Source organism: Talpa occidentalis, unplaced genomic scaffold, assembly GCF_014898055.3.
Source record: "Talpa occidentalis isolate TD23 unplaced genomic scaffold, MPIMG_talOcc4v2.1 talOcc4.4, whole genome shotgun sequence".
Lineage (NCBI taxonomy): Eukaryota > Metazoa > Chordata > Mammalia > Eulipotyphla > Talpidae > Talpa > Talpa occidentalis.
The window spans coordinates 74,636,481-74,663,260 of NW_023604295.1; the positions used below are offsets into that span (position 1 = coordinate 74,636,481).

General features: G+C 34.4%; 1 protein-coding gene across 8 annotated transcripts in view; it reads right to left on the minus strand.

Annotated features, from left to right (window-relative positions):
- ROBO2 (roundabout guidance receptor 2) overlaps positions 1-26,780 on the minus strand; it is a 584,098-nt gene that overhangs the window by 32,613 nt on the left and 524,705 nt on the right. For all 8 annotated transcript variants that reach the window (XM_037525707.2, XM_054700707.1, XM_054700705.1 and 5 more), the window contains 4 exons: positions 18,969-19,011; positions 17,427-17,554; positions 11,032-11,313; positions 5,474-5,630 (listed from right to left, as the gene is read on the minus strand). In XM_037525707.2, the coding sequence (XP_037381604.2) occupies positions 5,474-5,630; positions 11,032-11,313; positions 17,427-17,554; positions 18,969-19,011 (610 nt within the window). The remainder of the gene's footprint in view (positions 1-5,473; positions 5,631-11,031; positions 11,314-17,426; positions 17,555-18,968; positions 19,012-26,780) is intronic.

A 26,780-nucleotide genomic window follows, 5' to 3' on the forward strand; every position in this document is an offset into this window, starting at 1 on the left:
AAATATCCTTGTTTGCAACACTTGACATAATATCTTAAAAATAGTAGGTGATAAACATATTTATTCATTTCAAATGAAAATCTACAAATTGCTTCATTAAGTTTCTTTTTCTTAATTTACTTATTTGACTCCAAATACTTTGTTAAGGCAAGCAACAGTATATGTAAGAAACCTAATTAAAAAAATCCCCCATTGTTAGTATGGGATATACAAGCTGTTATTCTTCATTAATAGTTATAATTTAATTTACTCCATATAACTTGTTACAGAATGGCTCATTTTTTGTTCCATAAACTAGTGTATGTACTTTTATTACCTACATTGACTTATGCCAGATGTAACAAATTTGAATAAAAGAACATGTTTATATATTCAATCATTCAAATGGAGTTAGTCGATTATTTCATAAAATATTCCAGTTTCATAAAGAGTGAATTATTCTTACTTCCAACAATATAAAGGAAACTTGTATATGGAATAAAATGCAGAAAAACATAAGAAAATGAAGAAACAATGTTATATGCATCCTCTGTTAAGATAACATAGAAAAATTATAATTAGTTTCACTAAACATTTTTTATTAATCAAATTTCATCAAAGGAAAGTCTAACACTCCCCCCCACAATTTTTGATATTATAAAATAACCTGCACAACATGCTAATTTAAAAAAAAAATTATTAGCTATTCCTTTTAACTAGAACAGTATTTACCATCAACTGTTCCATGTTTGTTTTTTTTCCCCCACAAGGATAATCTATAACCGTAGCAATCTAGCTTTCTACCCTGTAAGTAAAGTGGTGAAAAGTCCATGAATTAATGTCAATGATTTACATGAAAAGTAGGAACTGGAGAGAGAGGGGGGGAAAAAAAAGAAAGACTAGAAGAACATGAGAGAATAATGAAAGCAGGTTGGGACATAGCACATATATATGTGAGGGAGAACTGCTCATCATGTCTAAGTTACGCCTGCTTTAATATATTTGTTCCAGAACAACAGATATTTAGGTCTCATGCAGTTTCTGAAGAAGACAAGAAACAAATGACACTGTAAATGTTATGAAAAGTGTAGCTCTGTTTTTAGAACTTCTTTCACATTTAAAGATATATATCCTATTTGAGTGATGGAATTTTGACTTTTTCTTGTTAGTAACATTAAAAAAGACTGTGAGAATGTTTCTAATGCCTTTCCAAAGGTCTTTTGGCCAGTCTTTTTAGAGAAGCTTTATTCTTTGACTTTTTGTCAGTGTAGTATGCGGCATCATATTATCTGTCTTGACTCGTGAATAATAAGAAAGATGACAATGAATCAATGTGTATGTGAACTGAGTAGTTAAAGGCCAGATACAAATACCAAATCATTAATAAAAATACAATGAAGTTCAACACCCTCAAAAGCTTGCCAATCTCTAATTGCAATAACAAAAGCAAAGCACTAGTTTTCTATTTAATTACTTCTGAATTCTCTGTAGCATCACATAACTGTAATAAAAATACATTATATTTATAGCTAGGAACAAACATTTTAACATGTTTGGTAAAGCTTAGAGAGGCATATTGATGAGAGAGAACATTTACCATGGTTGCTATAGTATTGAATTAATATCACATATTTTTCTATTTGGAGACGTATTTGAATAACTTCTGATATTTTATCTTGTTGGGGGGATATACTAAAAAAGACTTGGAGAGAAAACTGATGATACCTAAACTTCAGAAACAAACATTGCAATAAAAAAGATACAATCTTTTCAAAATTGTGACAATTCTGAGGTAGGTATGGCTTCAAAATGTATCACTTTCCCTCCACCTCACTGCCATTATCCTATTTTATTCCCTTAATATTTTCTTTAATATTGTCCATTTTATTGCAGTATCCCACATGTTATCAACCTGTATCCTGTCTCATGTCTTCCAATCCCTAATTTATATCCAAAGATCAGATTCCTATGAGAACAAGTTATCACAAATAGGCTGAAGACATCATCTCAGATTATATCCTGCCCATGCATATTTCAAATTCAACAAATACAACCTCATACAACAGATTCCAGGTGCTGACGATACAGAAAAATATTAGAATGCAACGTGATGAGTGCTACATTGGATGCATAAGCTGAAGGAATAATGGAGGGGAAAAGGGAAGGCAAGTAATTTTAACTGGAATAGGGTGGGGTTTTGAAGGAAGAGTGGGGATTGCTAGGACTAATGGGATGTTCCTTTTAGTCTCATCTTTTATTTCATTTCATTTTACTCTTTGTCTTTGAGGAGGAAAATATTTCTCCATCTACACAGACAGTGGCAACAGTAGTAACTTTTTTTTTTTCTGGTTATTACTTAGCAATCTACTTTGGATCATTGGTGATTTTATATTAGACACAATTTCTCATTTTCTTTGTCTTTACTGTTTCTGACTCAGAGTCTGGTACTCAAGAAACCCCCAACTTTAATATTATTTGTGAATAAATAATTTAAGATTTACCTGAAAACTCAATGTCTATAAGATTTCCCTAGGCACCTCTGGCATTATCCCTTCATATATGCAAATTATTATTGTGTGCATATTGCCTATCTAGGCTTGCCATGAAAAATAGTGTGTGCAGATTCTGGTCTCTACCTTCCACTTCTCTCAAGATCAGAAATCATATCTTTTTTATTAACCATGTACTTGTCCCATCTGTTTCCATTGCTTTCCTTCACAACATTGGGCTTAATACTTACGTACATAAAAATGTGTGTGTTTAACTAATTCTTTATTATGATGCACAAAAACAATAGAAACTATCACCACCAGTGTAACTGCAACATCCTTGGTTGTTAGAAATCAAAATCATTAAAAGCAGAAAGGGAACACCAAAACTTTTATATTTCATGTTTCAAAAAGTCTTCAGCCTGAATTATGAACATTTCAAATCAAAGCATATGGACAATTCTCTAGAAAAGTTCTTTTGTGAAATATTTGATTTTTAAAAAATTCTTTGTTTTGATTAAAACTGCATGGCATTATATAAATTTCAGATGCTCATCATTGAGAATCAATGTGGATATGCTATATTAAGGTCACCATTAAGAGTTCAAATATTCAATGAATAGAAGTGTATAAACATTTAGGAAGTATTCAAAAACCTTTCCTTTCCAGTATTACAAGGTTTTCCCATTAGAAAACATAAAACTGGTTAGACAAAAATCATCCCAAATTTACTTTTTTAAATTCATTTTTATCATATTGACATTAAAATGTTTATTTTTATTAGAAACAACTTAAAGAACTTTCAAGTAGTAATCTTCAATAACAAAGTTCAAAGAATAAAACTGAACTTTTCTGTCAGTTTACTGACAGGTTAATACCTCACTGTTTTGTTAAGAGTGATATCACTTTTTCAGCAAGTACTAGTTATTGAAGACAAAAATTTTGAAGGAAAATAAGCATGAAAGTACATGCCATAAGGACTTTTAATATATATAGTCAAAATATGTATTCCATTTCATATCTAAAATAGCAAATGGATTTCTTTAGAAATATTTCAGAAAAAAAAGAATGTGTAACATATGGATTCTGCATGGATATTAAAATAATTGACAATTCCAAATAAAAATAATTGTAATATCTCAATGTTCTTAAAATAATGTGTCAAGAAATTAAAACCGATACCATTATGTACTATTTCTTTCATTAAATGACCATTTCCAATTCTACTGCTAGGCAATAAAATCAAATGACAAGCTTAGCATTTATTTTGAATGAATTAGTTTTATTTCAATGGGTTATAGGTGTTATTGGTAATAAAATCCATGAGAAACATTAGGTATTATCTTAGTCTATGTATTTTTTTAAGTAGACTTACTGGGAAAAGAAAAAAAAGAGAAAGATTCCAAATATCTATAATTTTAATGTGATCAGATGTTGAGATTCTTCTTTTAACTGTTTAACAGCACTACTACCTCCTCCAAGTTATAAGTGCCATTTGCCCATTCTGACAACAGTCTTAAAAAACAGATGACCAAGCCCTGTAATAATCTTTTCCTGTGGAATACATATCTCTGTTTTTTTCTTTGCCCCAGTATCCATGTGATATTGGCACACTGATAGCACTGACATGCATTACGTAAGATCACACTTAGAAGTTTCATTTTTAAGTCAGAGAAAAAGGGTATGGTCTCAGTGTCATATTTCAAACATAAACTTTAAAAAACAAGTTAAGTAAAAATCGTATGCATATTTATGGGGACAATAATCCCACAGAAGCAAATAAAACCTTTGGAAAGAGAGAAAAAAAAACACAAGTAAAAATATACTGATTTTTTTTCTTTCTTATATATATGTATATGTATACATATTTATCATTATGCATAATGCATATATTTAGTACACATGTATTTATATTATTAACTAGCAGAAAAGGCAAATGAAGGTCTTTTGAGGAAGCAAGCATGACAGAAAATTCTAGTTAGTGAAATTAATCTGGAGACTTCCAAGAGAGCAATTACATAAAAAGAAAAGGAGACGAGAAAAAAAAACTCATAAGCATGTACATGTGATTCTTATGTGAAACAAGAATGCTAATAAAATCATTATTCAAATAAATGTAGCTATTTTAATAACTACATATTTTTAATAAACACATGGAAGAAGAAAACCTGTTTTAATTTTGCATTTTCCAGTTTCAGTCAAAAGTAATGGGGATTCAGCAATTGTGAGGAATAAGAGCAATTAGAATTAGTATAAGAAAAAAGATTGAATACATTTCTAATTTGCTTCTTGGGCATTAAAATAATAAAAAGTATCAGTGTCTTTCTGCCTTCAAATCAATTCACACTTAAACGAACAGAGGATATAACTAACTCTTTGGAGATGTTTGCGAAAGAATAAGGAAACTGGTCACATTTAAAGACCCTCAAAGGAAATTTTCTAACTTAAATGGGTTTTGTTACAGAATTTGCATTGGCTTGAACCTCTTTTATTGTTCTGGTCCCTAAATTCCCATCAAAGCTGATGATTAAAGTTCTACTCACTAGCCAGGACCCTACAATTATCCCATTGTGATGGGGCGCGACAGTGGGCGCCCTGCTATGTCCAGACATCAAGTCGTTAGAAAACTGTGAGGGATGATGAAGAAGGTTATTTTAATTCCCTTTTCAGCCCTTATCAGGAGTGGCTCTTTAGTTCACAGAGCTGTGGGCACTTGCTTTCAAACTAACAAGCAATATTATAAATGGAAGCTGCATTATCATGATTGCAGACAATCTGAGGCACTCGATGGCCAAGGCTTCAGGGTCCTCAATATGTGCTGTGTTGTATCTATCTATCAGCTTAAAACATATAGGTGGCGCAAACAATAAAAGAGAGGGGAAGCAATGAACAGTCTCGGAAGTGGGCAGGGAAAACAGTTAAGAGAACACAAGATAAAGACAAAAATGCACACTGGAGAGCACAGCACAGCCCTGGGCTGTGGTTGGTATAGAAAGCATTTTTACCCATTTTCTTGCTGTTCCACTGCATAGTGTTCCAGCTCTGTACCAGGAAGGGGCTGGACTGGGGGAGGAGGTAGCGGAACATTGGCCCAGGTTGATCCATTGTTTTTCTGCTGTTTAGAAGAGTTTTTATTTTTCTTCTTTTTTCCACCTTTCCCACCTGAAAGTAATAATGCATTTATTCAGAGCTACCAAAATACTGGAAGTCACAGAGTACATCTGATGGGAAGATGTATTTATGTTTTGAAAGAATGAAAATCAGTATGTTGCAGTTGTGAAAAGCTACAAACAATGAGATGATATAATCAGAAAAACATTTTTATAAATCACTCAAAAATGATATTGTTTCTTTCCCAATGCATTAACTGCAGAGCTGAATAAACCAAAAACATGGATGCTGCAGCAAAAGCACATTTATTGATTTATTCACATAAGCTGCATCCACGTTTTCATTGTTAGACAAAATAATGGGCCACAGCAAATTCTTTCAAATGTCAGATTTTGGTGCATTTATAATGCTCTTTTGCATAATCTCTCTCAGTGGAAAATGCAGTGTCTAAGGATACAGGCTAAACTTTTCCATTAGAATTTACTCAGTTTAATTAATCCAGGAGAGTAACATTTTTCTCTCAAAAGTACTGATAAAAATCAATCAGCTACAATCTGCTAGATGTCTGTAAATCTTTCCCAATAGTGTATTTTATAAAATTTATAACTAATTAATGGCACAATTATTTTGGCATATAGTGAGACAAGTTCCCAGATGTTTGAAGCATAATCTTTCCTAGAATTCCAAACAGAGAAGGGGGATGTAATGGAAACAGAATCATCAGTTTCAATACAACTGTAATCAAAATAGATTCATCCACACATGAGCATGAGTCATATTTGGAATTACTGGAACTCAATGAAATATAAAAATAAAATTAATCATTTGTACAGTACTGTACACTTGTTCACTCTTTCAAAACTTGGTAGATAGATCTTCCTTAGAGATGGGCCAAAGCTGAACGTAGGATACCTCTTCAACCAAATGACAAAGGAAGCTTCAGCGGAACATGGGTAACTTGTCAAAAAATGACATTGTCCTTACTCCCAAGACTTCATCTTTCCAGAACGAAAAGCTGTGAGCCTCAAATATCTGTAGCTGCACTATCGAGCAATGAGATATTACTAAAAATCTCAGTTGTTTTGTTCTACCAGTTACTAATCTGCATCCGCCAATTCAGAGAATTACATATTTTAATAATAACATAATTACTACATGAGTGCCAGAAAAAACTGTGAAACTATACATACATACACTTGCTATTTATAGAAATATATCTATTTTCTAGATCATGTGTACATAGGCACACACAGGAAAGCGCAACTGTGCAACGAAAGTGCTTTCACAGAACGGAAGGTATTAAGCGGAAGGAGAGCAGGCAGCTGTGCTTCAAGACATCTGTGTTTGAAGACTAATTTCTCACCTACTTAGTAAGTTAATAAATATCGCTTAATTTCCATGGATGTGGTTACAACTCTTGCAGGTATTTTGAGATTACGAGAGATAATGCATGCAAAGAGCTTAGAATGTACAGAATACACGATAAATATCAGTCGTTATTACACTTTCCTAATCCTTGTCTCAGAGCAAACCTGGTTCTACCCTTTTCTACAGGCTTCATTACACACACTTCTAGAGCCAGAGAGAACTCAGAATTAGCCTTATTCTCAAAATGAGAATAATAAACTCGCCTAAATTTAAATCCGTCATTTTTGTCTTTCAGGTAGACGGCCCTTTATCCTTTGTTTCCTGATAACCTACTCAAATCACAAACAATTAAATATTGCATGTATTTCATTTTAGTAATCAAAAGAGGAATAGTTTGGGCCATACATCTTTTATAGCTTTTCCCCTAGTTGCTCCTCCTTTATACATTTGTGTACCATGCTCTTCTCACTTTTTAGGGCTCTTTTAGAAATGTTACGTGATCAACATGAGAAGTGACATGAAAAGACAAGTTATTATATCTCCATTTTATAGATGAGAAAACACAGGTATTTTTTCTGAGTGTTATGTGGTCCATTTTCACACGGTCAGAGAAAAAACAATTTAGAATGTAGCAGCTTCACTGGAAATAACTATTTCTGGGTCTCTGAACCCAAATCTGTTGAAGTCCTTGTCCAAGGTCAACAAAGCCATTACTTATACTTTTCCAAGAAGCTGATTTAAAAAAATGTATTTTGGAAACAAAGCTGATTCATAAAAGGGGATTTCAAGGGCTTCCTATCTCCTCTCTGGGGAAATTTCTGCTTTCTATTTGTTAGCAGACTTAGTAGCACTATGAACTAACTTTCCCTGCTTTCTCTTTGCATGGATCTGAGAGCTAAGTTCTCATCAAGGTGGTGTGCAGCTGGCAAAAGCCAAGGGAAGTTAAATTCTCTTTCTCAGACCTAAACATTGAATGAACTAAGGGAACTAATGTCTGTTGCTGTTAATTGCAGCCAAAGAATCCTCAAGCATTTTCAGGTGAGAATTACTTGCCCATGATTTAGGGGAACATATTTTGATGACTTGCAAGCAAATTTGGTCCATCTTTCTTCAACTCAAAATGTAAATATCTGAATTTACATTTATTTGTGCTGAAAAAATGACTTCCATAGAGAAAAGAGAAATTCTACTTTCAAATTAGTAAGTTATATTATTTTTTTTAGTTACTGGTATATAAAAAGATCCAGCTATTATTACTAATGCTATAATATATGTGTGCAATGTATATATTCACTACATAAGTATGATTATAGATACCATTTTGAAAGATCTGAGATTTCTTTTATACTTTTTAAATGGCTGTATTCTTATCAGAAGTTCTCAGAACTTATTTATTGAGCAAATTATAAAAGTGCTTCAAGAAAGATGAGAAATTCACTAAAATAATTAGAAATATTCAAGTTTCCTGATTACTGTGATCATTTCAAATTGGTTTCATCACTGTGCAAAAATTTAGAAAATTTCATAAAATGAAATTATTATATATCCATAGGATAGTTTGATCTTAAATCTGATCCTTAGAAAACATGACTATGATTATAAAAATAAAGCAGACTATAATAGCAAACTCAACTGGACTAAACTAAGAAGAGAATATATCTTCACACTGCTCACCTCTGATAGAATGCTTTCTATCACCGATTTAAGTAATTTCATATTCAAATGTAGATGAAGTAGTTAATATAATTCATAGATATATATAAATGTCACTCAGGAGATTAATGGATTCAAAAAAGCAGTAAGCACTATTGTGAATTGTATTCTGCTTACAATTACTCAAAGACAACTTTTAAAACTCAGCAGCAATCAACATATACAGAATATTTAATGAATGATTCACAGCAAGTCTTAGGTGATCCATAATTTACAGTATATATAATTTTTTTATGTGTATGTTGCTGGAGACTTTACGTATCTCGAATGACATAAGCCTAGACTATATTACTTTTTAATTATTCAGTATAATCGTGGGACTCATTATAAATAAATGACATATAAGGTTACTCAAAATTTTTCCTTATATTACTAAGTCAGTTTAAATTCATAACAGATGTTTAAAATTTTCTGTGTTCTATGATGTGTCTCATTCTACCAATAGCTAAGAAGAGCAAATGGCTCATTTTGGAAAGAAGAGAGAGCATTAACATTTTCAGATTGAAAGGATTCTATCTCCTGAGGAAAAGTCATTTAGTAAATGTTACCCTAATGATGTAAAAGAGTTAACTCTTCATGTCCTTGATGTCTGATAGTCTGTGACAGTTCATAAGGTTGTTTTATTAAGAACCTGTGCTTAAAAACCCCCAAAACTCTCCATGAAATTAAATAGCATGTCATTAATATATATATATATAAAAAAAAGCAAATAGGGTAATGGAATCAATTAGAAATGAGCAGATAAGGTCATCAGTCATACAATGTATATGTTATGTGGGGAAGTTGGAGTATGTCTATGACCTCCTCATTTTAGGGATAAAATGCTTGAGGTTGGAGTAAATATCCCTGATATTTACTATGATAAGTATACATTTCTGTCTGGTAAAAGGCATTTTTCTCTACAAGTGCTAGATGATATTTCTATTAAAAGTAGCTAATTTGGGGCCTCCCGGGTGGCGCAGCAGTTGAGCGCTGGGCTGCGAAGCTGCCCGCAGCCTCTGCAGTGCCGGTTCCATCCCCAGCCACCAGCGAGGGTCCCACATGGCACGCAGACCTCTCCTGCCGGGCCTGCTGCTCCCCTCAGCAGTGTACTTCATCAGTCTGCCTGTTCTGTTCCCCACTCTGGCTCTGGTGAATTCTCTCACCTTCTCACACTTCTGACTGTACCCAGTGCTTGTATAAATAAATAAATAAATCTTTTTAAAAAAAAGTAGCTAATTTGGTTAATATATCTCAAATGAATATTAAAAGTTACATCATAAAAGAATTATCAATATGTAAGATTATTTTTTAATACTTATATGTGAACAGTAATTTCTCATATTAACATTCTTGTTTAGCATGATATCAGCACCTTCTAAATGTTATTATTCAATATATAATAATTGCCATTATATGACATTTTGGAAAGATTGTCCAAAAATAAGAAGCCACATCCTGGAATCCTAGTTTCATGAAAAATCTCTAAAATCATGTTCATTTTAGTTGAATTCATCTTTTGGCATCCATGCCATTAAACTAACTTTCCTGTGTGATTTTTTCTGGTAAACTTATCGACTCTTCAAGTTCAATAAAACTCATCTTCCCTTTAATGTGTAGTATTTCATTAAATGGCATCTATTTTCTATAAATCCACGCTTGCATTCTCAGTACATAAAGGGACAGTGATATTTTACCCCCTCCCCCAGCATGATTTCATTAGGATAACTATTATTGTCATTGAAAGATAAATGCCTCATAGTGAGTTGTGACTCAGTACTCTTCATGGTTCTATGGAATACAGGTCATATGCTGGTGACAAACAAATATTTCTCCTTACTGTGATTAGACCAACCTGAGAGACTGCCACTCCTCTCTGAGCTGTTGTGAGAGCTGGTGGTGCTGAAATCCTGTGACTGGTTGTGTGGCATTCTATTAGACAATCCCTCAGCCAATCGGTAGTCAGGGATGTAAAGTAAGGCTAAGGGTTAAAGGGCAGAGGTCATAGTGGCATCATGTGATTAGTTCACAGCACAAGCCCATGCAGAACATGCAGTTAGCAACTCAGAAGCAGATGTTGTGGGACGGTGGAGGAATGTTTTGTCTATCCTGTCCTAATGGAAGTAGAGATGGATTGCTGATCAATCTATTGAAAACGATCTAAAAGGATGGAACCAATTGGTGTTGGTGTGTGGTGGTAGCGACAGTGGTGGAGGTGGTGGTGGCGGTGGTAGGGATTGTGCAAGGTTCTGAATACATGCCGATATTTTGTTTTTTTTTTAGTTTAGGTAGCAAACCTGATGATGAATCACTGAACTGAACAACGAATACTAATTTCTATCTCATGCACAAATGATATGAAAGTAAGTCCTCAAGAAACGACCTGACTCACCATTGTTACCTTTGTTTTGATCAGGTAGAGAATAACCAAATCCCATCAGATCTGTTTTTTGCTGAATTGAACTTTTCCACTGGGGATCAGGTAGGTCAACAGCCAATTCATGTATGCTATTGGAATGCAAGATCTGTGTCGTGGCATATGGGGTAGCCTGTGTTATTTGGCTGGAACTGTTGTAAGTGGTTTTGGTAGTGAAGTCAATGCTGCTATAAATGGCTCCATCTGAAAGCATCGTTGCTGTTTTATCCCCTTGGCCTGGAACTGGTGGCAGCACATCTGTGGTGAACATAGAAAATGAAACAATTTAATGATGCACAGGAAATCCAAAACTCTCAGGATAGAAGATGAAAAATAAATGTGTCATGCCGCACGTTTGCATTTTAGCTGAGATGGGCTTCATGAGCCAATGAAGGGGAGATGATGTACAACCATCGCCAACTATCAGCCTCGGTGACAGGCAGCTACTGCGCGCCCTTCACGTCTCACTGCTCACACACCCCTCCCCCACCTTCCTCAACCATGAAAGAGAAGTTTGGGATATTCACTACTGAAAAATGCCTGCAGTTGTTCGTTCTATTCTAAAACCCATGAAATTTTTAGCTCTTTACAAAGCATTTGTAATAGTGAATCTACAAACCATGGATGAAACTCCTTTTCCCACTTTGTCCCAGAAGGCAGGGAATAAAACTGCTGAATAGACACAAAAATCCCAAAATTATACTGTGCAGATTATGACATACTTTTTTTTTTTCCTGAAGTTTCAACCTGTCCTTTATCTGAATTGATTTCACAGCTCTGGAAATGGAGTGTAACTGATAGTAGCAAACGTGTCCCCCCCTTCCACCCCCCTTGGTAATAAAGGAACAGTTTCATGAATAAGTCATTTTAACAATACTGCAGAAGTTAACTACAGAAAAGGAAATCTGAGTGATCAGTGAGTTTAATTTATGCTTCTAACTCTTAGAAGTAGAGAATTAGGGTTTCAGGTTGTAATATAGCAAGAGTAAAATTAAACTTCAGGAATGACACTGAATATCAATCAGTCCACTTATCATTTTGGTGTGCTGAATTATCCTTACACAATGCTTTTAACACAGAACTGCCACCTCGCTCCTGAGCTTTTATTTTTCTTTGTCAGAGAAAAGATACTAAATAAATCAAAAAATAAATCACCATATCCAACTCTTTTAAATTATATAAAGTTAAAAGTGAATCTAAAGTATGGCATATTCTTTAAGGACCTATGCTCTGAAAGCCAAACTTCATGGGACTTAAGAGCATCAACCTACTTGATTTCTTCAGGACAAGAAATTCTGAACAAGTTCCAGTACTGTAATATTAAGTAGCAAACCAAATTATCTCAGTAACAAAACAAAGTTGACATCACAAGGAGAAAACTGATGTAGGAGTTTGGTCAAGATATTTTAAAACTTTTATATTTGATGTTATCCAACAGTACTTGAAATAACGATTTTTATAAAAATATTATTTTTGCATTTCACAAAAGCTAAAAATTGTTTTCTCTAGCAACAGGAACAAGAGATTTAAAATGTATGCTGTAGGGCCTCCCCTGGTGGTGCAGCAGTTGAGAGCACTGGGCTGCGAAGCTGCCCGCAGCCTCTTGCAGCGCCCCGGCCACCAGGGAGGTTCCCACATGGCGCGCAGACCTCTCCTGCTGCCCGTTGCTCCCCTCAGCAGTGTACTTCGTTCCTTCTGCCTGTTCTGCTCCCTGTTCTGGCTCTGGTGAATTCTCTCACCCTCCTGCACTTCTGACTTTAGTCGGTGCTTTTATAAATAAATAAATAAATCTTAAAAAAGAAAAATAAAGATAGGCTAATAGTTATGAAAAAATAAAAATAAAAAATAAAATGTATACTGTATACGGTATAATGCAAGTCTCTCTGAGGGTTTTGAATTCTGGATTCTAATTTGATTTACAGTTTGGTGGATATGTATTTAATTGAAGTAAGTATTTTTAAATGAATATCAATGGACATTAAATTAAAATTTATATTTCACCAATTTTATATAAGTAAATAAAATTGCTTTTAGAGTTCAGAATTTCACAACTGCTTTCTTGCCCACTTTGTTTTCAGCTATAAAGTAATCAGAAAATCTAATTAAGAAGCATATTTCATTGTCAAGTATCAGTTTTATATTTATTCTCCAATTTAAAAAATTTAAATAATATACCAAAATTGTAAAAATAGATCCTTCCCAGTTTCCTGATATCTTGAACTTGAGGTTCTCCAAAACTTCAGATTTAGATTGGAATCACTTCAGTCACAGTTTTGAAAGTGGTTGTGTGTTTTCAAGTGTTCAAAATGGAAAAAAAAGTAGAGGAAGAATCTAATCCCATATAATGCTACTCTGCAACAATTAAAACTATGAGTCTAGAAATAGAATATCTCTCTGCTAAGATGAAATTACAGTCAGCCCTTCAAGCCCAAGTATTTCTCGTTTGATTTGTAGGTTGTATAGTTCCTTCAAATATTATTTGATCACTCTTCATTTTTAAAATATTGTCTTATCCCAATATTGAAAATTTGGAAGATTATACATTAATAGCTGGATGTGGGGTTCCCTCTTACAGCTTATGGATTAGAACTCTGGTCCAGCCTTCCTCCCACAGCCAGACCTGAACAGGTGCTGCCACCTATGCTCTCTGGCAGGACTTCCCACATCCCATTCTTACTGCGTTCACCTACCCATCCTTAGTGCTTTAGAGAGTGTGACTTGAATATTTGAGTTTGGGAACCTATTAATTATAAAAACCCTTCTGTACAGTTAAAATTACTCATAATTCATTCTAGAGATTTATCAGCTTGGTTATGCATTTTGCTTGGTTATGCTTTGCTTGCATTATTGTATGAATAATTGTTTACTTCACTGTATCATAACTTATTTGGAAATGTCTGTATTTCCACAATTCCTCACCTAGTGTTTTGAATAGAATAAGTACACACTAACTGGTTAAAAGAATTTTTATAACTTGTTTGTGTTGATAAAATACAGACTTATGCAATAATGAGTAACTTTATTATTCAAAATACTATTGCCTTTACATTTGAACATGTACAGATAACCTGTTCTTAAAGGGAAAATGTCAGTATCCATGATATTTTTCCTACCAATTATATAATCAACATAAGAATCCCAATTTTAGAACTGCAGAGCAGGATAGGTAAAAGAATTTAGGCTTAGAGTCAGATCTCACATTATTCTTCTTGATAAACCTTAGTTTCTTGACACTTAAAATGGAAAAATGATTATCTATGTCATACATTTATTATGAGAAGGAAATACAATGTACAAAAACAGTATTTCTGGTGCATAGTAAATACTTAAAATGTCTACTACAATGAAAAGAGACAGAGTAAACCCTGCAAAAACTTTTTGTGGCTTTGATGTTCATCAGTGAAATATATCATGTCATGAAAATGAGGTTAATATAAAGAAAAGTCTTGAAAGCCTACAGATTAACAACTTGGCCAAATTAGACTGAGACATTTTAGAGGTTAGTGTAGCCTGCTGGAAACCGAAAAAAAAAAAAAAAGTACTTTTCCCATCTTTAGGTATTTATTTCTTGATAAACAGTTAGAATGGCATGTCTTTCCAATATAAATATAAAAGGCAAAGAGGGAGCTATAACATGATTTATAAAATTTGGAAACCAATGTCTTTTGATAAAATCAATCTGAGCAGGGCAGTAAGGAGAGTGTTGCTTTCCTGCTGAGGGGATGCTGAGCTTTGGAATCTGCCCATGGGGAAGTGATAGCTTATAATTGAAGGTCCCAAGTTTAGTCACTTAGGGAGGCAGTTACTCTCAGAGGCTCTGGGCAAGTGAGAATCCTAAGAGATGTGCACTTGATTACAGAGGGAAATCACGAATCTGAGGAGTCATAAAACTTACTGTCTATCCTCTCATCTTCTCCAATGATACCAAGCAGGCATGTATTTATTGAGTTTTGTGCTAAACCATGTAGCCATACATTCAATCCTCATTACATACCCCTTGAGAAAGGTATGATTATTTTCTGTATTTTATTTAGAAAATGGGCGTTTTTCTCCCCTTTTGGGAGTTGTAATATATAGAATACAGGTTGTGCAATAATTTTTAAGTTTATTATTTGAAATACCATTTTAATATATTAAAGCATGTGTTTGCATTCTATTCTTTTTTTTTTAAGATTTATTTTTGATTTATACAAGAGCTGGGGTACAGGCCAGATGTGCGGGAAGGTGAGAGGATTCACCAGAGACAGAGTCGGGAGCAGAACAGGCAGACTGACGAAATACACTGCTGAGGGGAGTAGTGGGCGAGATAGGAGAGGTCTTGGCTCCCCATGTGGGTTGCTCTGAGGCCAGCGGGGATTGAACCGTCACTGCAGAGGCTGTAGATTGCTTCACAGTGCTGCGCTCAACCACCTGTACCACCAGGGAGGCCCTGCATTCTATTCTTTTTTTTTTTTTAAGATTTATTTATTTATTTATACTAGAACCAGGGTATAGGCTAGATGCACGGGAGGGTGAGAGGGTTCACAAGAGACAGAGTGGGGAACAGAACAGCAGACTGACGAAATACACTGCTAAGGGGAGCAGCAGGCGAGACAAGAGAGGTTGGCCACGCCATGTGGGACCCTCTCTGGCTGGCCGGGATTGAACCAGCACTGCAGAGGCTGCGGACAGCTTCACAGCATGGCGCTCAACCGCCTGTGCCACCAGGGGAGGCCTCTATATTCTATTCTTAAAGAGCAAATACCAGTGTCTATATGATTACTCATTGAGTATAATTTTATACTCAAACAAGTGATATCTACCCTTGAAGCTCATAATGCACTCAGAATATTTTAACCCTACCCTAGGTCTCTTGCATTAATTCTACCTAGAAGTATAGAAATCGTCCAGTGGATTCATCCAAATTTTCTTGGAGTATAACCCTACACTCCTAATTAATCACCCCAATTTTCCACTCATTTCACTCTCCAGACAACAGCAGGCTGAATGACTTAAAACAGAACTGGGATCCCAGAATTGTCTTCTTAAACCTTTCATCGATGGTTTCTGATTACGCTTTGGACAATGTTTAAAGCCTTCTTTGTCTGTATTCCTTAACCACCTTTGTTGCCTTGCACTTTATACATGTCATTAGAAAAATGCATTCATTTCTCAATAGGTCAATAGCTCTCTTATTTCTGGAGGTTGAACTATGGTTGTACCTTTTCCACACACTGCTTATGCATTTTTGACTAATTTAACCTTTCAATCAGATATCGAATTAATAACATTGTATATGGGTCTTTCGGACTCCAGATGGGCAGTCCTCAAATGTGGAGACAATTCATTTCCTGTCATTGCAATTCGTTTGCCAGTGGAAAACGCATATATATCTGTCAAAAACTGGGACCAGAGATTTCTCTGTTCTAAACCTATCACCCTCCTGTTGACTGGTTCAAATGTGGAGCCGGAGATCATATGATGATCATTTATAGTGGGTCCAATTTTGTCTCCTTGCAATAACCTGACATCAAATTTTAAAGGTTTGAGCATGTCACATATTTATCACCTTTTTGACTTTCATTTATGGTATGTACAAAAAAGTTCTTTCTCAACTTGTTATATTTATTTAATATCAACTCCTTATAGGATATATTACATGAGGCAAAGGGCCACCTGTCTTTATATCACTGTTATATTTTGCTGTTTGCCATGATGACAGGTATATAGTTCACACTTGATACATATATCATAAATGAGGCTTAGAAAAGTAAAATGATGACTCCCAAAGCTAAAGCAGCCTAATTCCCGATTTAGTATGTTGTACCTATAGTCTTAATAACAAAATGTATTATTATGTCATTAGAAAATTCATTCGGGGCCTCCCCTGGTAGCACAGTGGTTGAGCGCTGGGCTGCGAAGCTGCCCGCAGCTTCTGCGAGACAGACCTCTCCTGCTGCGCCCGCTGCTCCCCTCAGCAGTGTATTTCTTCATCAGTCTGCCTGTTCTGTTCCCCGCTCTGGCTCTGGTGAATTCTCTCACCTTCCCGCACTTCTGATTGTACCCAGCGCTTGTATAAATAAATAAATCTTTAAAAAAAAAAATTCATTCATTTCTCAACAGGTCAATGGCTCTCTTATTTTTGGAGCTTAAATTATGGTCGTTTTAATCTTCTGGGTTAGTAATGACTTCATTAAAAGCTTACTTTTACTCAGGCTAATATAGATGCAAGTTTTATAATGAAATATTTAGCAAATATATAACACTGTTAGTATTATACAATATTAAATTCAAATATGGAATAAAATGTTGTCCAGGGTGTCTTTTTTAAAACATCTAGGAAAGTAAAGGAAACAATAACAAATAACAGAAATGTGAAAAACACAACTTACCTCCACGCCCAAAATTCGCAATCTCATTTGGGCCACTATTGCTATTGTTTACAGGCAAGCTAGTGGCTGGCCATGAATCAGCAAGCCATGGATAACTGGGGTCACCAGCATTTAGAAGACCTGGACGGCTAAAACAGAAATGAAATGGAGCACAAAGAGAGATTTGGAAACCAGTCTTAGGCACTAAAATGGATTAAATAATTAAATAACAATTCACTTCAAATTAAAATGTGTAGGTTCTCCAGAATTAAGGAACTTCAACAGTTCATTAAGGCCATATACAGATAACTCTGTGAGTAGAAACAGAAGCATCCTGCTTGGGTTTCTGCTGACATCTCAAATGAATTAAGTTGTCTGCTCTGAAATTGATAGGAATTGGTAAAATAAGGATCCTGGAACAAGGTTTGATGATAAATTGGCACCTCTAGGGAACAATTGCTCAGAGTGACTGCTCAGTATGAACCATTTCCAGGACTTTGGGCTATTGCTTCTTGATTTCTGCAGTTCCCATATTTATCTGCCCCCCTTGCCTGTAACCCATGGTATGAGCACTCATACTTGATTTAGAGAAAATGAACTTGGGAGAAATTAATGAACAGTATTTATACTGCTCCATTAACAGCTTATTTCCAAGTTCTTCAATTTGCAAAATATTAGGGATATATTAATTTAAGGTAGTAAAAGATCCACTGTGGTCTGACCTAGTATGTGATTTTAGTCTACAAGGAAAACTATTTTCATACCATGTTTAATAAAATATTCCCATCTTTAACATAAAACATAGGATTCTGATTTTTTTCCCATATTATTGGCATATTTACAAAGAAGTAGCAGCATCTATAATCATTGTACTTTTTCTTTTGATAGACCCTTTCTGGTATAATCCCTAAGAGAAACATGTGTTTCTATGGAAACTGCAATAAGAAGATCCCACTGCTTTCTTGCTACATCCACTAGCTCTCATTAGACCTAATCTCTTTTTTGCTAAAATATTGATTAAATGGGAGATTGGAAGTTATTACCAGAGCCTAATTACAATCTCCATATTGGCAAAGGGAAAATAGATGAGGATATATGGGTTTGTTATCAGCTTTTATCAATTTCAATTGAGTATCCAAAGTTGTGGAATCTAGTCCTATCAATCTACAACCTATTCATCATCCATGAATCATTTACTTTGTGATCGATTATGTGTAATTGTTCACTCACAGCAATTTAGTGAGAGCCAATAAGGAGTCTTAAACAACAGCAACTTCATTTGCTAATGTCTAATTAATGCAATAAACATCCTGCTAACAAATGAACACATTCCTTGTGATATTTACTCCTAATTTCTTCAGGGGCGTCTGGGAGATATGAAACATCTGGACTTGATTCCTCTAAAGTGCACAACAGATAGATCATTAAACCTTGTGGTAAGCCATTTAATTCCTCCTAGAATTCTCAGAATTGTAAGTGATCGTTTATTACAATAATAGCCTCTTACAATAGAGGTTCCCCAGTCCTGATTAAAAATAATAATAAAAAATCTCCTTAGCATACCTTCCATTGCTCATTAACCCTCCATCTCCTCTTTGAAATGTAACTGTAAAAATGGAAAGACACACACAAGTAGTCAATATTAATTACAATTAATAACAACTACATATTGGCCATTAGTTTAGAGCTGAGACCTCTGGGAATTTTAACAAAATATAATTAACATAATTGTACAGAGAGTAAGAAGCAGTGGTTTGGCCCAGAGCAGAGCCATTATTTGTTTCAACTTTATTGAGACGTTTTCAAATTCTTCAAACCAAATGTATGGCTAAGTCAAGAGGCAATTTGTATTTAAATGTCAAAACCAGCTACAATTGGTATATAGAGTGTTACTGAAGATTGGCATACATTAATGGTGAATCACAAAGTTGTGTTTTTAAATCTTAACATATACATGCCCTGATTTGGAGGCATAGAGAAAAATGTCCATAATGGAAACTGTAACAGGATAAATCAAACAGATATTATCATCTTTTTAATGAAATGAGAGGAAAAGGGACTGACTGATAACATATTCCTTGTCATCACTGATCCCTTCAGGTACAATGAGAAGCTCTATGAGTTGAACAACTAAATTGCAATAGACATGGCTGCAATTAATACAACTGGTAATTAATACAAAACAACCTCTAATTAATATAACTGCAATCCTCCAATCTTCATGAAAATTAAATTTTCAAATAATTGATACTGAATATATTCCATTTTACTATAATAATTACAAAACTTTAAATACTTTATAAAACCCCGGATCTTATTAGCGACTGTAGCATTCAGTAGATCCACAGAGAAAAATTCACTCACTCCAATCACTGTAATTTTTTTCTCACAAAGTTAACAATATGAAATTGGGTTTCAAGGATTGACCGAAGAATGTAAATATCAGATTGGGTCCAATATCATTCATGTAAAACCTTTACTACCAGAGATATATTGAATTCAAAATATTTCTGTTGTGAGAAATGTAATGTGATACAGTCTATGTGCAGGGTCTGAGGCAGCAACAATTTTGTTACAGTGAAATGTGAACATTCATGATTAATAGATAAAGTCTATAGTCTCACATTAGTTTGGTCCAAATTTTGCCATTAAGTAACCTAACCAGAAAATAATGGGGAAAAATTGTGTGGAGAAGTTTGTGCCTTGCAAATATACAATTCTGACCAAAATTAATACTGCTCAGTTAAACCCATCACTCGGGATAAGTGAAAAACAACACAATTTAATCAATGCATATTCAACATAGCTTATCTTTGGAAGATATTGTTTATATTTAGCATGATTCCTTAATAAAGGCAAAAATCAATGAAAAATTTATGAATTTATTCTTATTTTAAATAAACCAAGGATATATTGTGACTTAAAGTGTAGACATAGTGAACTTTTTAATTTGAATAATCTCTCCTTAATTCATCTAGTCATCAAGTTTGCACTATCAAATATGCTGACACTTTAAGTTTTCTAAATTTTTAACTGCTGTTTGCTAGTTCCTTCCTAAGGGTCATCTAATGATGCATTGTTCCCACTATCATAGGAGACACATTCCAGATCTATCAGGACTGCATGAGGCAGGCGTTTGGTTACATTTTGTGGCACCTGCAGTACTCTGCCTTATTAATTTTTCAGGTACCTTCTCTAATGCATTATAAAACAATCCTGACATGACCTTTATATGTGGCCAGGACTGATTATGAACAGCTCCTTAGAGAAGATGAAAGAATGCTGATCACTACTCTGCTTCCTGACAGGCTGGCCCAAGTCCAGGGAATCGGGGCTTAGCAGTATGTCCACGCCATATTGCATCCCTTTAATAACTGCTATTAACAAAAATAGAAGAATTAGTTCGTAACAATTAATGAAAAAATTGAGCACTGGTGGTATTAAATAAAGGCCTGATTAGGAGGGAGAAGCACAAGTACTGTGAAAAGAGTATAGCTAATTAGCTTTCCATCTGATGTGACGTTCTAGTTATGTGTTTTTTTAATGGACTATCAAGTGATTGTTTTACTCTGCTAAAAGAGAGTTAAGATAATGTTGTGAATATCACTGAGGGTATGCAAATAAGTAGGCACTTATGGGCTATACCTTAAGATGTTCTGTTTAGGTGGTATGTGGGGAGAAACGAAGAATTTCTCCCTAACTTATGTCTTTTTTCCTTTGCTCAAACTTTTTGTTATATCCAATCTCAACTGTGCATTTGTTACTGAGAAAGCAGAAATGATATTAGAGAAAAAAAGAACTGAACCAAAGGCTTAAGTGAGTTTGTACTTAACTCTCACATTCTAACAAATAGTAAATTCTTCATAAAATATAAATTTTAAGGCATTATGATGCCTTAAATTTTTATTTTATCAAAATTTTATCAAAAATATTCAAATAGCCAATAAATACATGAAAGGATGCTCTCAGCATCAGTAATCATTAGAAGGAAGAAAATGAGAGCTAAAATGAGATGCTAACTTACACCCATTCTGTGGGCTATTATGTGAGAAACAGAAAATAACAAGTGTTAGCAAGGCCCAGGAGAAAAATGGAACCCTTTGCATGGAAATGGAAAGATATGTAAAATGGTACAACTACAGTGAAAGTGGTTTGACCTCAAAAAATTAAAAATAGAATTTTTATATGATTCAGCAATTCTACTTCTGGATATATACACAAAAGAATTGAAAGCAGAGTTTCAAAGATATTTATATACATAAGTTCATAATCGCAGCATTCACAATAGGTATAATATAGAAGCGACCCAAGTAAATGTCAATCAAAGAATAAACAAATAAACAAAATATGCTTAACATATGGAAATTTTGACACTACTAAAATGTAGATGAATTTGAGGACATTATGATATAAACTAGTCACAAAAAGACAAGTACTGTATGATTCCACATATATGACTCAAGTTCCCAGAACATGGAGAAACAAGACAGAATATTTGTTGCCAGGGACTGGAGTGGGGGTGCGGGGTGGAGAGTGGAGGGGAATATGAATTAGTGTTTATTGGGTGCTGAGCTTCCGTTTTAAAAGATGAAAGGATTTGTGGAGATGAATGTTGGTGATGGCTGCATAACAGTGTGAATGTATTTAACTCCACTGAACTGTGCACTGAAAAATAGTCAAGACAGTAATTTCTATGTTATCTATATTACCAAAATAAAAATTGGGAAAGAAGGTATCATTCATCAAGGTTAATTTAATAGACATGTTAAAATGTGAAATTTATGGTATGGCCTATTTCTACCAATTAAAAGTTAAATGTTTTGAGTGAAATAAGTTTAAATTTCAAAGTATTGAGGACATATCTATTTTCTATTTGTATTCTGGTCATTCTAATCATCATTATAATGTTTTCAAATGGTTCTAGACTGCTAATAGGTTGTCAAAATATTCTCCTAAGACATAAATTTTTGTACTTCTGCACACTAACTATAACATATGTTATGTAAATAAATGACTTATTTTAAGGGCCCAGAGGCACAAGACTCCTCTACTTTGTATATTTGTGTTAGAAAAAAAGTAATAGCATCCTTATCATCATAAGTATATTCAGTTGTATTTTTAATGAAAGGAAAAAAGACATTTTTTCTTAGTTTCCCTTCTATCTTCCAAAATTTAGTTTGTTGTATTTTAAAAAATAAATAAAAAATAAGTGAGGTCTATTAGCCTATGAAATGAAAAGAAGACTAGAAATAAGAATGAACAATTACAACTCCTAAAATGTAAGTCATATTTGGTATTTTGATCAGCATTCAGCATGCGCACGTGTGTGCATGTGTGTGTGTGTGTGTGTGTGTGTGTGTGTAAAGAGAGAGAGGGGAACATAAAAATAAATGCACCGCAATTTAAAAGCTATTTTGAGATAGCTCTCCTTTCAAAGAGATGTTGAATTTCCTCAAAGGTAAGAGGGTGGGCAGCTTGCTTTAGTTATGATGTTGATCATAACAGTATGGAAACTTTCTGTTTGTCAGAGATAAATATGAAATAAGTATCTTTACCAGGACTTTCTACTCACAAAAACTTTCAGGGAACAATGTTCAGAAGTTTATCGTTGTTTTTCCTAAAACGAACTGAACAGCATTAAGATTTGCACAAAGTTCTATGGACAACACAATCTTATGAAATGTTTTAGAATTGCTTTAAATATTTTGAACTTATGGCAATATTTAAAAGGGATACAAGGTGAAAAGATTTTATGAGTTTATATCATAGACAAAGTACCTCTACTATTTTCTGACAGGCTTAATCCTAATCTCATGTCTGCTAGAATTGAGGGGGAAGGGAAGTACAACTATGTGGTAAATTGACATTTTGTGGTGCTATCTCTAGGAGGCCACATTTTCCTACTCCAAATGGAAACTTTAATGTTGCCAGCCAAGCTCATTCCTTTTCCTGATAAGCTATTTCTCAAATATGAATGTAGATTAATCCTCTTTTAATAAGCATTAACTCAGCCTAGATAATCAGAGCATAAAAATTCCATCAAATCTTTTAGCTTTCTTTGTTCAATTTTGTCAAATAATTTATATTTTACCAATGGTTGAAAACTTATGCACGAAGCGTTTAGCATTTCGTAATTTTCTCTCATTAAATTGTTTATAGTTGTTCTGTAAAATCTGTTATCCACAAAGGTAATGTTCATAAAATATATCTTAAAAGTGAAAACTCCTTTAAAAGTGAAAACATTTATGTTCATTAAAAAGCTGATTTTTAATCAGCTTAAGAATTGGGATTAGAAAAATAGACAACAAAAATTTGAAGAGTCGTGCAAGCTTCATGAAAATAATACCTACATATGTATGCATCTCTCCATTAGAAGATGATATAGAGAAACATCCATGTTATATACTACGTAATTACATCTTTTTTCAAACTCACTTCAATTATTTTTCTTTTTACATCTCTGGATTTACATATTGCCTAATATTTTCCATGTTTTTTGGCCCAAATCTCGTTACAATCCTATTTCACCCTCTAACACCTTAGGCAGTGAATTATCCAACCAGTCAGGAACCTCACATGCAGTGACAGGCAGGCTGCTAGTGCTCAGTGAAAATTAAGGTAAATGACATTGTATGTTGGTCTAGAGAAGCATATGATTTCACATGGTTTATGAGATGTGGGCATGCACTTCTCATTTCTGCTGCCCGTGGCACATGTGTGAACTTGTGGTGCATGTTTGTGTTGAAGAATTTCATAAGGTTAATATGAAAAAACAAAATAGAAAGTTAGGAACATTTCCCTGTGGAAATATCTACTTTCTGCTAAGCCTAGAAGCAAAACATCCAGGCCAACTTCTCTGCTTAGGCCATATAAATGTTTAAATTTGTGTTTGATTTTTGATAATTCCCTACACAATCTACATCTTTAATCCACTAGTGTCCACTGAAAAATATGTTAATACCTTCTGACATAGAAGAAAGATATCAACGCTCAGTAGCAGTATTAAAATATAATTTTCCACCCAGTGAAGTGTCAAAGAAAAACCACAAAGACTAACAGAAATCAGTGGGTAAGATTTTCCATTCATACAAGGTGAGTGGAAAGGATTGTGCCTGAGAGTTAGGCTCTCTACCCTGAAAGGTATTTATATGTCTCCCCACTGGTTATTATCTTTGCTGTTCTAGTTGTTAAGAAGAGATGGAAAAAGGCAGTGCTGAAATCCAATTTTATCTGCTTTATAATACTATTTTAGGTTAATCTAACTTTACTAAAATGCATATCTTTAATCTATGTAAATTACATAGACGCTTATGTGTAACTCAAGATCACAATTTGAATAAACAAAGTATCTTATGTTATAAATTTAGTGCTAATACCAAAGTAACCTTTTTGTTTATTTGTAAAAAAAAAAATTTGCTTTCATGGTTTGATAGTAAGGATTTGAGAGTATATCAACACCACCATGCGAAAAAAAAAGTGAAAATATTATGCTTTTCATATTATGAGTAAAATCACATTGTTTTCAATTTACTAACTTAGTTTTCATACTTGTAAATTTTAGAAGATTCCTAGAATTTTTATAAAAACCAATATATAAGCAGAATCAGTATAAATAAAGCATATTTTCCATAATTTTTCTAAGCACATGAGAAAAATATTCCCATATGCAACTTCTGTGCTCTTAAATTGGATCATTAGTTCATGAATATATATAAATGGATATAAGAAATGTATGAAATTGGGTGTCCCGGGGGCACATTGGGTTAAGCACAGCGCTGTCAAGCTGTCCGCAGCCTCTGTAGCGGGGGTTCCATTCCCAGCAGGCTGTGGAGATGCCCACATGGCACAGCAGACCTCTCCTGTCTCGCCCGCTGCTCCCCTCAGCAGTGCTTTCTGTCTGTCTGCCTGTTTTGCTCCTCGCTCTGTCTATGGTGAATCCTCTTACCCTCCTGTGCCTCTGGCTTGTACCCCAACTCTTTTTTTTAAAGATTTATTTATTTATTTATACAAGGACTAGGTACAGTCAGAAGTGCAGGAGGGTGAGAGAATTCACCAGAGCCAGAGCAGGGAACAGAATAGGCAGACTGACGAAGTATACTGCTGAGGGGAGCAGCGGGTGGCAGGAGAGGTCTGCGCACCATGTGGGACCCTCACCTGCAGCGGGGGATCTAATCGGTGCTGCAGAGGTTGCGGGGAGCTTCGCAGCCCAGAGTTCAACCGCTGCACCACCAGGGGAGGCCTGTACCCTAACTCTTGTATAAATAAAAAAAAAAATCAATAAAAAAGAATTATTTAAAAAAAGAAATGCATGAAATTTAAATGTATGACAAAAGCATACTCTAATAATTATTCTTATTTAATAGCTCAGTGTTCTCTAAATTGTATAAAACAAGAATTAAAAAAATTAAAATACAGAAGAGGATACTTATGGAGGGAAATGTGTAGAAAATATTACAAAGTCAGCTATGCAATTCTAGGTACTTATGGTTTGTATTTTCACTTGTTTCTCACTTAAATGAGAACCACAGCTGCTGGAAGGCAAAGTATGAGCTGAAGGTGAATCTATTCTGAAAGTCAGCCATATATCAATTAAGTATAAAGGTTTTGAAAGGTTGCTCTCTGAGTTGGCCTTATTCCAAAATATTTGAAGGGCACAGCACCTTCTGAGTTAGCAGTTCTTCTACAAGCAGATGAATATCAATCACAATAAGAAATGATATTAGGAAATGTACTGTTCCCGTCAAGCTCAAAGTCCAATAGGTATTTTTCAAATTACATGCACAGGGTTTGCAAAGAAATCCTATTTAAAAATAAAAGGGAAAAAGGCTGACATAAATTTACTAAAATACAACACTACTAATTATGAGAGCTATACTATTTACAAGGAGTGAATGAATGAAGATGCATGGGAATAAAAATGCCTTCAAATGTGTGTATCATAGAACCGCCCTACGTGGACTAGCACAGTCAATATTTTATTATGTTCCTTTAAAGTCAAAAAAGGAATGAACATGAAACAGTTCTTGAATTCCATCAGTCATTTTTTATGGCTTATGATTTATACGGGTATGCTATTGAGAAGAAATATGATTTGATTGGTGATTGATTAAGCAGACAAGGTGATGGACAACACCTTCAGATATGAAGCCCGAGGGACGGTGTTTAAAAGCCAGAAGGTACAATGAAGTATCATTGTTGTTCAAGATTCTGACAGTCAGCAGTTTTGCTTAATGCTACTTTTGGGGAAGAATCCCTCATGCTGTGTTGAGACAGCACTCAGATGACAATGCATAAGGAAGCAGGATGTTTACAATCAATGAAAAAATGAGAATGGCAGAATGAGAGCCAATCACAAGGTCTGATAGAAGACCCTTT